We start from the raw sequence: 14,343 nt of genomic DNA, 5'->3' as shown, positions 1-14,343 counted from the left end.
GGACCAGGTCCCCTTATCTTCTGAAGGGTGATGAGACAGGTTGGATTTGGTTATGAAATGCATTAGAAAAGAATGTTTTGTTTTGTTTTGTTTTCAAGGATATTCAACTATTTGAGAAAGAACACAGTATCAATGAAGAAAGTCAGAGAACTGCAGAAAACCACAGCAGAGTTGTCCATGAAATGCATTAGCACCATAAACATATTATCAACAAAAGTTCATTAATTGTATATATCATTTATATATTAGTATTAGTACTTAATTAGTCATCAGCTGCTAATGGCTGATTTCTGGGAATTATTGCTATATTACACAGAATTTAATAGTTTAATCACAGAGGATTTTGTGACTTATTTAATAAGCATGAAGCTGTATGAAGAAAACCATTCTTTTAAAATCAATATATAGGACATGTTCAATTCATTTAATACTTTTTCCTGGTAACATTTTTAATTACATCTCACAAAGCTAAAGCTATAATCCTAAAAAAGAGCAAATGCAGAGTTGAGATATAATAGTCTGAATGCTTCATCCTGTCCAACAATGTACACAGCATAAACTGAAATACATCTTGGGCCAAATCCTTAGCTAGTGCTAACTGGAGTTACATTGATTCACCCAGCAGAGACTCTTATCCTATCGAGGCCTACTGAGTCCAGTCCTCTTCTTTTGGAAATCTAGTGTTTTACCATTAATTTCAATCAACAATCATAATAAGAATAGCAAATATTTCAGCCATCAAATATATGGGATGAAATCTGAAACTACCATATTGATGGCAATCAAGATAAAAAAATGTTTTCAGATATTTTCCCACATTAATCAAATAATTATATTTTTCAAAGATAATGTGACTATTGCAGGTGCAAGAAAAATTCATTTAGCAAGGATGTGATAGCCCAGAAAACTACATTCAAGAGAGATTACAGTGTACATAGCTGACAAATACATTAGCACCTGAAAATTTCTCTCCACTCACACCTCTGTGTTTTATAAGCACAGGGGCCACATGAGAAATAAAATCTACAAACTGAAACGGTCCAAATGGTCCTCATTGTAATTCCTTGAGTTACTTTTGAGTGAATAGAAATTTCAGACTGATACATGTTTAAATAATGAAGTATTTATTGAACTTTAGATAGAAATGTCAATGGTAGCTTTAATCAGAAGAAAGGATTTCTTAGTGCACTAAATGCAGAACTGAAAAATAACTAAAAATAACACACTGCCTATTGGTCCCTTATGCCCACTGACTCAAAATGAATTTAACTATATTTATTTTCAGTGTTGCTGCAGCTGCGATGCTCCCAGGATTTTAAGCTTTACAGAGCTCTTCTTCAGGTCTGGAAAATGTAACCAGATAGTCATAGTTAAATATGTGGTATTTATAATACAATTAAGATTTACCCAGCCTTGCTCAGGTCCTTAACTCAATATTTTTGTTTGTTTTTCTTCATTTAAATCATTGCTCTAACATGGGGCTGGCGATGGAAGGTTCAGTATGCAGGCTGTTCCATGGAGAGAGGACTAACTCCAACCTTCTCTCACAGCGGCAGCATGGGGGCCACAGGAGAAGCATCTCTTCATGGTCAGTGCGGCTCCAGCGGGCACAAAAGGGGAGTAGTGCATGTCCAGGTTCATCTGTCCCGCACACTCCCCAGTCAGAGTAAGGAATGCAGCAAACTATGCACTTTCCCTTCACTCCCTGATAAAAGGGAACAGCTAGCAATATTCCTGTACGAATTGGGTGGATTGCTTCAGCCCACCCCACCCTCCCTACAGGGCGCAAACAGGGTGGGAGGCTCAGGGCTGGGGAAGTCCCAGAGGGGGGAACATGCCATCAGCCAGCCTCTTTCACCTGCTTGGCGATTCTGTCTCTTTTCTGTATTTTTTTTCTGAGAAGCAATCCCATTCCAGACACATCCCATTTTCCTGACACAACCAAACCCTTACTTGGATTTAAGTTATGATCGAGGAAGCTGTATTTCAAATTTGGTAGTCCTAGCTCTTATAATTTAGGAGGAGGTCTTGATCAAACAGGCAGAAACACAAACTCTCTTAATTATATAGTAGATTTATACTGTATTTAAATATAATGTATTTAGCTGTGACACTCCGGTTACCTTTTTCAGACCTGATTTCTGAGAAACTCTAACGATACTGTCTTTTATATCAATGATTAAGAACCCTGCTTTCATAAAATTATATTAATTGCTTTAATGGAGAGAAGTCAGGCTTATCTGCTCTAGTTTCATTTTTCAAAATCACAGTAAAAGTGACGTATAATACAATGATTTTTAAGCCTTACAATGTGTTTCTATATACAGTGATCACCCTTAGAAAATTAAACACTACTCTTGGGTAAATGTTAAGTTACCATATCGTATCCATGAAGCATAATATTTATGATTTACCACACACTGGTACATACTGTAAGCACTGATTTTTAATGTTACCCACTATAAAACATAACTAGAACATTAAAAATACTGTCATTTATAAAAATATGAAAAGATAGTTTGAGACATTTATAGTGTAATATAACTAATAAATAAGTGTACACTTGCTGCTACCTGCTGAAGATGGTTGTGGTGAACAATATGTAATTGTGTTAGATCATCCATGCACTATACTCACTACGTTCTCCATGTAAGCCTTTTACTGGGAGATGAAGACATTATAGCAAGGTGCAGGTTTTGCAAGCATTTTTTAATGGGACTTATTCCAGTTATTCAGATAAATTAAATGTATATCAGCAGCAGTCTACTACCGGGGATCTGAAGGGAATGGATTGAAAGTAGCTATAGAGGCCAATGGCTGCTAGGAAGGATACGATCAGTGCCAGGAAACAACACAGCACCTTTAATCATTTCGCCCATGATGCACCCTACTGACCACATGTCAACTGAAAACAAAAATGAAATGAAGGTAAACAAGAACACAGCAACAGAACAACAAATAAATGAGAAGACAACTTATACAATCACGCCAAGTACAGGAGCCTGAAATTTGTCCTTCAGATGCAGTACCTGCCTTATACTCCTCAGAAAGGTATATCTAGAGGAGATATGCTTGTTTATACAATGTTTGATGAGAGTATAGCTGGGTCAAGTAAAACTAACTCCACAATTTTTTTCTCAGAAAAATGAGAGAATATTCTTAAACCCAGAAAGTGAATAAGATGCATGCCAAAGCACTTTTTCAATTATAATTAAATAGTTAATTTTTTTCAAGTTCTCATTTGCATTCATACTGGTTTGCACTGTAAATAAATGCTGGTCTTTTTATTCTTTGGGGATATGAAAATCACTTCCCCTTAATCCTTTCAACTATGGGAGATCCATGCATATTTTTAAAGCTGAACAGCCAACAGCGACAAAAGAAAGTTTGGTCTTGACAAAACAGATCCACTTCTCATTCCGAAATGTGAATAAAATGTGTTGAGATCATTCAGCTTAAATAATGCATGCTTTGGAGTCTGTCAGCTCGCTTCCATTGACTCTCAACAAAGCCTCTAGTTCAGAGTGGGTATGCACTTCTTGAGAATCTCATAAGATTTTCATTCTGCACAATAGGAAATGCTAACTTTATAATGGAACAGCTATGATACAAAGCACTAAGTAGGCCATTCTGGGCTGACATTCAGAGCAATAAAAAGGCCTGATTCCCCTCCTCTGTACACTTGTGCAACTGAATTGGCTTTAAGGAAATTACACATAATTTACAATGACATAAATGATATCAGAATCAGGCCCTTGAAGTCTAAAGTGTAATTAAATTGGTGCTCTTCTCCTTGTTATTGCCAGAGGATGAGCAAATCCTGAAACTGAACTGCATCTGCCAAGCTCTTTCTATGATATTCCATAGCAGACACAAAAATTGCTGTTCAGGACCTGTGTGGAGAGAGACCTGTGTCATGTGGTTTGCTTCACTCCTTCTTAAGATTCAATGCAGACTGTGATTTTGTAACAGTGGCTTAAAGCGGATTTGATTTCTAAGGAAAACAAACTTTGAAGGTTCTGTGTTTTACTTAGCATATGAGATGCTTTACTATCTCGAAAAATGGCTGCTGCTTGGTAGCAATAAGCAAATCACTGCTGCTCCCATCGCAACAAGCTAAATGACATGCAAAAAAATCAGGAAAAGATAAAGCAAACAGTTGTGTGTCCATTAATACATTTGTTATCTTAAGAAATTATTGATATTATTTTTGCGAAGTATTCATTAAAAATATCTATGGAAACATCCTGTAATGGTTTAACAGAAAACTCTTTTCATACTGTAAGCCAATCATGGAAGAACTCAGTTATATATTTTTTGTGAAATTTTGTGAAGGAAACTCCTAGAACACTCCCAAAGTCAAACATACTGGGCAAGAACGTTGGGATCTGACTCAATGTCTGCAGAGAAAAGATATGTAGTTTCTCTTGCTTCCTTTTACTCTTTCATAAACAGATCTTAAAATCTCTAATTAGACCCCAAATTTGCAGTATATAGGCTAAATAGTCATTAGGAGCTAGAGACTGAAGACCTCATTGTTATTTATAGACAATATTGCCCAGAAGCCTTAATTAGGAACTAATGCTCCAGTTCTAGGCTCTATACAAACATGCATATTTAAAGAGATTTAAATATTAATTCTAAATTTAATTTAGTCCTGTGTTACTCAAGACTAACTATACTGATGTGAATGGCTTTACATTTTTTACAACTGGCAAGAGGAGAGAGTGTGAATGTTGTGTTCACAAAAAACTATTCCACTTCAGTCTCTCAGTCTGGAGTTTTCAGTTCTTCACTACAGGTACAGAACAGAAAGCAACAAGTTTGCCCCGCATTGCCAAGCCAGTGTGCCTTAGCTCTGATCTAGAAAGGAATCACTGCAAGGGACAGGAGGCTGCTTTATACCAATGGTTTTCAAACAACAGGTCGAGACCCAGTACTGGTCTTGTTGCTGTAGGGGGTTGAAGTGATCAGTGATCAGGTGACCTGCCTGTCCTGGTACTGCAGTGTGCGCTATGCCCCTGAAGCGGCCAGGAGCAGGCCTGGCTTTTGCAGGGAGGGGTAAGCGCACAGGGCTCTGCGCACAGCCCCTGCCCCAAGCACTAGCTCTGAACTCCCATTGGCTGGGAACCTGCTGCCGGCTGCTTTGGGGGCACAGCATGGTCTGCAGTGCCAGGAGAGACAGGAAACTGCCTTGGCACCCTCACTGCCCCGCTGACCAGGAGCCACTGAAGGTAAGCCCCTCCCTGCCCCAGCCCTGACCCCGCAAAGCTGAAGTCTCCTCCTATGCCCCAAAGTTATCATCAGCCCCACTCCGGAGCCCACACTCTAGTGAAATTGTGTTGGGTCATGGGCATCAACAATTTTCTTGAACTGGGTCATAAGAAAAAAAGTTTGAAAACCCACTGCTTTATACTCTGCCTTTCATTCCACCTCTGCCGAAATGGCAATGTAGTGCCATTCCTGAGAGCTTATATTTTAATGGTGCAGATATCTGTCCACTGAGAACTGGAAACAGACTGCTTTGAAAAGCTATGTATTGTAGCACTGCTGGATGTAGGATATCCAAAGCAAAATGTGATGCTTGCTGTGCTCATTTACATGCCGACAGTCCAGAATATTTAACAACCCAAGCTTATTTCACAGAAGGGCTGAGGTCTGAACTCTGGGAAGATTCCAAGGAAGTCTGACCATGCTAGTCAGCACTGAGGTTACCTGTACCAGCCCATTTTAAAGGGGTTCATTTTGAAAGAGTTCTCCTAGGAAATACTTCTCCAGCTTTTGGGTACATCTGAAAGACAGGTGCCGTAACTGTGCACTCGCATGTTATAACCACAATGCAATACCCAAGGGCTGTTTTTAAAAACTAACAACAAAGAGAGATCATTAAAAACATTCTCGTTATCCAGGGTGTTGGGTCAGAACTCATTGCACTCCGGAGCAAAAATCACTCAGCTGGAAAGGCAATGTTCCCTGGAAAGGCGAAGCATTTGATATGTTGATAGGAGTGGACAAAGTGGTTTAAGAAAGAATAAGAACCTCTTCCCTGCTGCTCTCTAAACTTCAGCCCATTTACAGGCTTGCCTCACGTCTTCCTCTCTTGTCCTCTTTGAATCTCGTCACTGGCTCCCAGGATCTTTCTTAATCAAGTGCAAACTCCTGTCTCATCCTTAACTTCATGGCTCCATATAACTCTATCCTCCCTGATACCTTTATTTTCAATTAGCGTTGCCATATGGTTTCAACAAAAATACCGGACACACTTGACATTACATCACAATCTATATTACATCTTATTTAGAAAATACCGGACATTTATATTTTCTCAATTTGTTTACCAAACAGAAAGCTCAAATACTGGACTGTTGGATTCAAAACTGGACACCTGGCAACCCTAACTTTCATTCATTCACGGACTCTCCATTATGTTCACCCCAGCCCCATAATGTCTTATTCATTCCCTTCTCCCATTCACAACTCTGTGCCTTTTTCATGCTTTCCTCTGTGTTTACTGCCTGCACATTAAATTATTTTGTTCTCTTCCATCTAACCTCACTTCTTCTGAGTAATTTTCCACCACAGTCTGTTTCCTTTCTGGCACTTGGCTATTTAAACATTAATAATGTACACTGAAATAAAACACAGAAAAATTAACAAAAATAGTCAAAATTTACGAGTACTTCCACAATCTCCTTCATTTGTAAAATACTGATCTCCAAGTCCATTTGGCTATGTCTTCACTGCGAGTTCTTTCGGCAGAAAATATGCTAATGAGGGTCTCATTAGCATAAGTTGTGATCTCATTAGCACATTTTCTACCGTTTCTTTTTGTACAAGGGGTTTTTGCGCAAAAAGAAGCAGTGTGGACTTTTTCTTTGCACAAAACCCCATTTTGCGCAAGATCCTTATACTTCTCCAGAAAGACGAAGACTGTACACTGTATAATTGCCTCTTCCTCTTACCTGTCCCCTTTCTCATGATACAGTCTTAAAAGGACCCAATTCTACAAAATGCTCAAAGCCTTCTGTGAGATACCACACAGCCTCAATTGAAAAATGAAGCAGATGTACTAGCAATACCACAAGAAAGCTGTTATTAGATTTCCAGCAAAATTCTACAGCCTCAAATGGTTCAGATACTTCATAGAAGTGGCTAAAAATTTGGATGCTTATTCAAACTGAATCTGAACTCTGACCCTTTTTAGGTTTACCCATATATACATTATATTTGCTGATCTACTGGACTTTGAAGCTACTTTTTAGACTCTAATTAATCACTGGGATGAAAATCACTCCAGGACAAAGGGCCAATGCTTGGACTATGGACTACTCAAAAAGTCTACAAAAAAGACCTCTGCTGGCTCTCTGGCCGGGGTAAATAAGATCCTAGGGGTGTGTCTAGACTACATGGCTCCGTCAACGGAGCCATGTAGATGAGTTTACTCAGCAAAGGGAAATGAAGTGGCAATTTAAATAACCGCCGCTTCATTTACATCAAAATGGCCGCCGTGCTGTGGTGATCAGCTGACTGTCGGCAAAGCGCAGTAGTCTAGACGGGGATCTGCCAACCCCAGAACACTTTGTCATCAGATCCTTTAAACCTCGATCAGCACAGCTCGGTGGCCATTTTATTGTGAATGAAGCAGCGATTATTTAAATCGCCGCTTCATTTCCCTTTGCCGAGTAAACTCATCTACATGGTTCTGTTGACGGAGCCATGTAATCTAGACACACCCTTGGAGACTGAATCAGCAAAGGATTAAGCACTTTGTGGATGCTACTAAATCTCCTCAAACCCCACTCAGCACCTGTCATTGGAAACTTGGGGCCTCACATAATCAGACCCTAATGCAATCACAATCATGACAGTTGGGATGAAAATGTGCATTGGAGTTACTCCGATTTAAAGAAGTATGTGACACACTGAATTTCTCAAGTTTATAGTTTTTGTGTGCTGTCAAATTAGATTATGGTGTATCACATATATTTCCTATAGCATGGAAGAGATGCACGACAAAACTATATAGCTTAAACATGAATAAATAGAATGTTATGTTTCGAAACCATTCTTTCTGTGGAATAGTACAGAACTCCATTACTTAATTTGTAGATTGTCTGGATTCTTCCTAAGCAGCACAGTGCACTGTTCCCCAGGTGACTATATGGCAATTTAGCTAAATTAAGTCTGTGAGAAGACTATATTTATCTCTGAGCTCAATAATTATGTTGCCATTAAGCAAAGGGCTTCAGACAACTTCCTTTGACAGTTTCCCTCAATAAATTTCCCTTAAAAATATGGTAGAAAGTTACAACAAAAGGTTTCAGAACATTCACCCTATAAAAATGTATGCCTGTATTGTAAAAAGTATTATACATTTTATCAGGTGATTTGATTCATGCAAATGTATTTTATTTGGTACAGTATTAATTCTGCAATTTTCCTAACATGTTTAAAGTTCTCTCTCTCTCTCACTAAAGATACTATACATTCATTAACAACAAGAAGTCCTGTAGCACCTTATAGACCAACAGATTTATTGGAGCATAAACTTTCATGGGCAAAGACCCACTTCATCAGATGCATGTCATGTCTTTGCCCATGAAAGCTTATGCTCCAATATATCTGATAGTCTATGAGGTGCCACAGGACTTCTCCTTGTTTATGGAGATTCAGACTAACACAGCTACCCCTCTGATACTATACATTCATTGATGTACAGTCCTTTTATCTCCCTACTCTGCAACTGACATCTGAAAGTCTAAGGGAATTTGAAACACACAAAAAATTAATTTAGGGCTTCTGAGTTTAATACAAATAATGATGAATTCTAGCATGTTCATTTGTCAGGATACCAGCAAATCTAGCAAAATACCATATTCTAATCTAAAACCTTGATTCAGCCAGGTACATAAAAGCAATCACCTCCTGGGAATCTAGAACAGATTATGCTCATCATAGTTAAACAGTGACAGTTTATCCACAGTAGATCCACAAGAGACTAACAAAAGGCCTGATTGTGGTAGTGCCTCCATTACCACACATGGGCATAAAGGGGAGCGTATCACGCCTCACGCTCTGTGTTCTCGCCAAAGTTTGGTTCCAAGATTCCTTTCCTGTGCTCCTCATGCGGGGACACCAACAGCCTCTGTGGACCCCTGGGCAAGATGGGTAGCTCTGTGCTCCCAGAAGGGGAAAGGCCTTGGGCAGAAGGGGTGGGGTTAGGTACAGGCGCCTGTAGCACGGGGCTGGTCCTTCCTCCAGCCCTTAGCACTGCCTGGAATGCACAGCGTGGTGCTCCAGTGGGTGATTTAAAGGTTCTGGGACAACACCCACAACCAGTGTTGCAGTAGCAGTGGCAGTAGCTGGGAGTCCCAGACCCCTTTAAATCTCCAGACACCTGTGCTGCACCCATCGGCGGGCCTGTCCTCATGGGCCTGTACAGCTACACCTCACCTAGCACTATTGCACAAGGAATATTGATTGACATGTTAAATCTCGCCCAAAAGTGTTCCTTTAGCACTTGGCGCACCCACCTTACAACACCCCGATCAGGCAACAGCAGAGACCCAAAAAACCCATCCAAATACAATACAGTAGTGTGTTAAATGTAAGCCGCTAAGAAAGCAGCATTTTACTTTCCAGAATAAAGTTTCAAAGCTGTATTATGTCAATATTCTGTTGTAAGCTTTTGAAAGAACAACCATGTTTTTCAGAGTGATGAACAACCTCCGTTGCCTGCAGAGCTCGGAGGTTCTATTGTATATTCCTGTAGAAGTAAATATATAAACGTAAAGTTAATAAAATCTCTGACAAAATGGGGAGGGAGGAAGGCCCATTACTCTGCTGTCCCCTACAGAGGGTGGGAATTGCAGGGACCCTATTAGTAGCAGTTGCGGGGGGGCGACCCCATATACCTTGTAATGCTGGGAGTTCCAGGGGAACAGTTGTTCCTGGCCACTGAGAAACTCTGGTCCCTCCCTCACCTGCATCTGTTGAGCAGGTCCAGGATACCTGTGGTTAGGAGCTGCAGGGGGCCCCAGCTGCTTGAGGTGGTTACAAGTGGTGGCTGGGCAGCTCAGATGTCACAGCCAATTTTCCCTCTACTTTTTCCACCCCAAGGCAGAATTCATTTTCTTATGTGTACCAATGAGGAAGTAATTTGTGACATATCACCTTCATATTGGGGCACATTAAATTCATATGGCGGGGAGTGGGGCCAAAGGGTTTTTGAGTGCAGGAGGGGGCTCATGGCTGGGGCACAAGGGTTCTGGCTGGGGATGTAGGCTCTGAAGTTGGGGGAACTTAGGTTGCCACTCATGGCAACAGCCGGTCAATTGCAGAGGGTCCCACCACCACCACCAGAGGCTAGGCTGCTGCAGAGTCCCCTGCCACCAGCAGCAGTTGGTCAGCAGTGTCTTCCTCTTCCCCCGACCCCCATGTCACAGAGGTCACAGGAAGACAGGGATTGCATGATTTCTGTGAGCTCCACAACATAATCATCTTAGCCTTACTCACTCTATTCTCAGTAGGAGTACTTTGCAAAATTGGCTTCTTCATTTGAAATGCTTAAATGGGAGTGAAGCTCTTCCAAAAAATCTGACCATTAATCTCATACACACATACCCATCTCCATACTAGAGCCACTTTCATGCAAGAAATAAACTGTATCACTTTCCTACTCTAAAAAATAAAGGTTCCAACATTGGGAAATTTAAAAAAAAAATCCACATTAAAAATTAGTATTTCAACAAATAATTTTTGAAGGATGTTTGTGTGGATGATTGTGTGATTGCCAGTCTGGATTTCAGCATGCCATTTTCTCATTTCAAAATAACTGAGTTCACGTAATGTTTCATGTTTTCCTTCCATTACATAGTGCACAAAGTGCATTTCCGAAATGAAATCTTATGAGATTTTGTACACATCATTAGCAAGACTTGAGACTAGAGTTTCCAAACAACTAGAGGTTTCAGAAGTTCTGCTTACTTTTGGCAGTGTCCAAGTGTTGAAATTTGACTATATCCTAATGTCCTTACTTTTTAAAAAAAATATAAAGTCCTTATTCAAGCTTACTGGCTTAATTAGGAGTAAGAACGGAGTAAAAACTGAGGAAGAACCTAGGATTTGATTAGATACAGTTTTCTGAGACATTTTGGTCTGCAACTCATGCTGAAACTATGTCAAAAGCTGGATTTCTCTTATGAGATTTCCTAATTTTGATTATTACATTTGGCAACAAATCTCTGAGATGTAGTCTCATTCTGATGCATAACTTGCATTAGTGCTAACTGAAGTCATGTGCGTATGCCCATAGCCATTGGGACGAGAATATTATGCTGACTTCTACGTAGAATTTAGGATTTTTTACAACATTACCTACAAACAGATCGTTGATAATAAACATCCATTAGTCAGCAAACTGTCCTCTGTATACTTTAATTTCCATGCCCAATAGACCCAATTGAATGGTTATTATGCTTTGGGATGCCTAGATAAGCCTTTCCTTCAAACTTGCCAGCAGCTCTGAATCTTTTAAAAGAAGAACCACAGCATTCCCTTTAGCAATTACAAAGAAATTAAGATTTATACTTCTATATAGAGAGACCCCTCCTTTCAGCTGGAGGGCTGAATTTCATCAGAAACACCCTAAGATGCTACAAGAAAAGTTTTGTCAAGAAGGCTCTCAGTGATATTTCTGCTGCTGAATAAGTGCTTTTCAGTGGCTTACTATAATGAGAATGCTAACTGGATCTCTGCATTTAAACAGGGGAGAGAGGAAAAAAAGGAACCTTAGACACAAACACAATCTAGGCTTTATGACCCTGTTTTTTGGTTCAGATCAATTAACAAATAAATATCTTGGGAATAAGTTTATACCCTGCACCCCCCTACCTGACAAAACAGTTCTCTCCCCACTCCATTCCCAAAAAGTAGGGTAATTAATACTGGCTTTGAAAGGGTAACAATAAAATACCTGGGGGGGCGGGGTTCACAATGGTATAAAATAGTAGAACTATCCCACAGTTTGCCTTGGGCTTTGGGTGGGATCCATAAGGCTCCTTTCACATAAATCCAGTTGCAAGGTCTGTATGGGTATGTCTACACTACCACCCTAGTTCGAACTAGGGTGGTTATGTAGGCAATCGGAGTTGCAAATGAAGCCCGGGATTTGAATTTCCCGGGCTTCATTTGCATATAGCCGGGCACCGCCATTTTTAAATGTCCACTAGTGCGGACTCAGTAGTTCGGACTAGGCTTCCTATTCCGAACTACCGGTACACCTCATTCCACGTTTCACGAGGAGTAACTGTAGTTCGGAATAGGAAGCCTAGTCCGAACTACCTAGTCCGTGCCGCATGTAGCCGCGCGGCACGGAGTCCGCACTAGCGGACATTTAAAAATGGCGGCGCCCGGCGAGATGCAAATGAAGCCCGGGAAATTCAAATCCCGGGCTTCATTTGCAACTCCAGTTGCCTACATTACCACCCTAGTTCGAACATGCCCTACATAACTTTGTTAAACACTACATGAATCAACTGAGAGCCAGAAAAAAATAATTAGTGCCTATGACCTAAGTCTCTCAAAATAAGCTTGTTATCCATTCTGCCAGTGTCTTCTGATGCCAGATTTTTATGATGTTCTTCTGCCAATCTGTCATAATGAATTCCCATTTTTTAGGAAAATGAAACGTGTGTCATGCTATTGCATTTTTTTATTCCAATGGGCACAAATACATTTCCCACATATCTCAGGCAGCTGCTCTGGCTCGGCCTTTGCCAAGTCAAAAGCTAAGTACTCATCTCCTCTTCTGTTTTCATTTTCTAATATTACTTTCACCACCTCAGAGGTGGTAAAAATAATATTATCTAAGCTAGATGATTAAGACAGAGAGGGACACAGGCCTCATGCAAGTAAAGGAAAGTCCATTTTCAAATAAACAGGAATCCGATTTCAGGCAAATTTGGAGAGCACACTAGATATACGGTTGTTTTAAAGTGGACAAGTCAAAAATTTTGGAAATATAATGTTGTATAGACTTAACTTTGAGCCCATACAACATTGAGATGAATCCATATCAATGATGCATTAGCGAGCAAAAGATTATGATGTCACCACAAACATCATGAAGATACCATTTCCAAATGGTGAAGCAGAAAAACAGATTTATAGGATTAGCTGGGCCAAGATAGGGTTTCATTTTATTTTACGTGAAAGGGTAATCAATAAGGAATGCTAACAAGTTTGTGATCATTCCATTTGTTTTCTGTATTCTCTTCTGTTAGCATGGCCTATACACTTTTTACATAAAACAGGACTAAAAGGTTAAAAATAACAATAAAAGATGGAGATTGGAATGAAATAATTCAGTATCTGTTTTTCAACTTTGATTCTTTATTTTTTGATCATTTAATGAATTGGATTATTTCTACTCAGAATTACGCATGCCTCTTAGATTCAACTTTATGCTTTTATCCATGCAGTCCTGGAATATACATTATATGTTTAAAGGGAGATGGGGTGGAGGAGAAAAATAAGCTGCAGCAAATGGCACAAGGATACAGTCCCTTCCCGGAAAGAGGATTTTGTGGCGAACCATTTCTCCCATAATGCATCCCACAGACCATATATCCACTAGAACAGCAGAGACAGGGAAGTGTAGGGGGGAAAAAGCAAAGTTAACTAAGTCACTTCACTCCTAAAGGAGGGGAAAAAGAGCAGGTTGATCAGAATAAGTACAATTATTCTCCTCATACCAAATGCTAAAATAAGTAAATAAATAAAAGCACCATCAGGCTCAGCACAATTGGAAAAATATTTGATATATCAGCATTGTCAGAGCTTTTGTTACATTAGCTAAAATCAAAATATGCACCTTTTTCAGAGGAAAACCAACAGAGGTTTGTCAATAGAGTCTCTTTCTGATTCAAGAAACATGAAAAAATCATCTGGACACAAAGGACTTATAAGTAGGCTTCATGTGTTGGAAACTGATCAGCTGAAAGTGTGTCTGATCTATATTAATGATAGAAATGTAGCACACCCAGAGGATATTAGTAGAAGGTTTACTGCTATGCTTTCTATGACAAGTGAAAAACAAAGGTATGAACTCAAAAGGGAGTTCTCTCATTTTCCCCTTATCCTGTCCCTGAGATTGTGTGGAACCCACATGCTAAAAAGGCACAAAGCTAGCCAGAACATACAATAGAGATATACAGCTGTGCTGGCTGTATGGACAAAATGCACTTAGTCGGAGGGAAAATACAATACAAATAAATCTTTACTTTAAAAAAAAAAGATAGTGACCACCTGGAATCACCTCCTTCTTGGGGCCAGCTCTCTGTA

The 14,343-nt window shown here is 39.8% G+C and overlaps 1 protein-coding gene across 4 annotated transcripts in view; it reads right to left on the bottom strand.

The window, feature by feature from the left end:
* MAPK10 (mitogen-activated protein kinase 10) overlaps positions 1-14,343 on the bottom strand; it is a 231,352-nt gene that overhangs the window by 43,696 nt on the left and 173,313 nt on the right. For 3 of the 4 annotated variants that reach the window (XM_006115344.5, XM_006115340.5, XM_075929540.2), the window contains exon 9: positions 13,561-13,632. In XM_006115344.5, the coding sequence (XP_006115406.1) occupies positions 13,561-13,632 (72 nt within the window). Of the gene's footprint in view, positions 1-2,833; positions 2,906-13,560; positions 13,633-14,343 lie in introns of all 4 variants that reach the window. The other variant, XM_006115341.5, reaches the window with a different exon arrangement.

Source organism: Pelodiscus sinensis, chromosome 4 (genome assembly GCF_052426305.1).
Source record: "Pelodiscus sinensis isolate ZL-2025 chromosome 4, ASM5242630v1, whole genome shotgun sequence".
NCBI classification, from domain to species: Eukaryota; Metazoa; Chordata; order Testudines; family Trionychidae; genus Pelodiscus; species Pelodiscus sinensis.
Note: the sequence above shows the minus strand (reverse complement) of the source record. Positions and strands in the feature narration are given on the sequence as shown.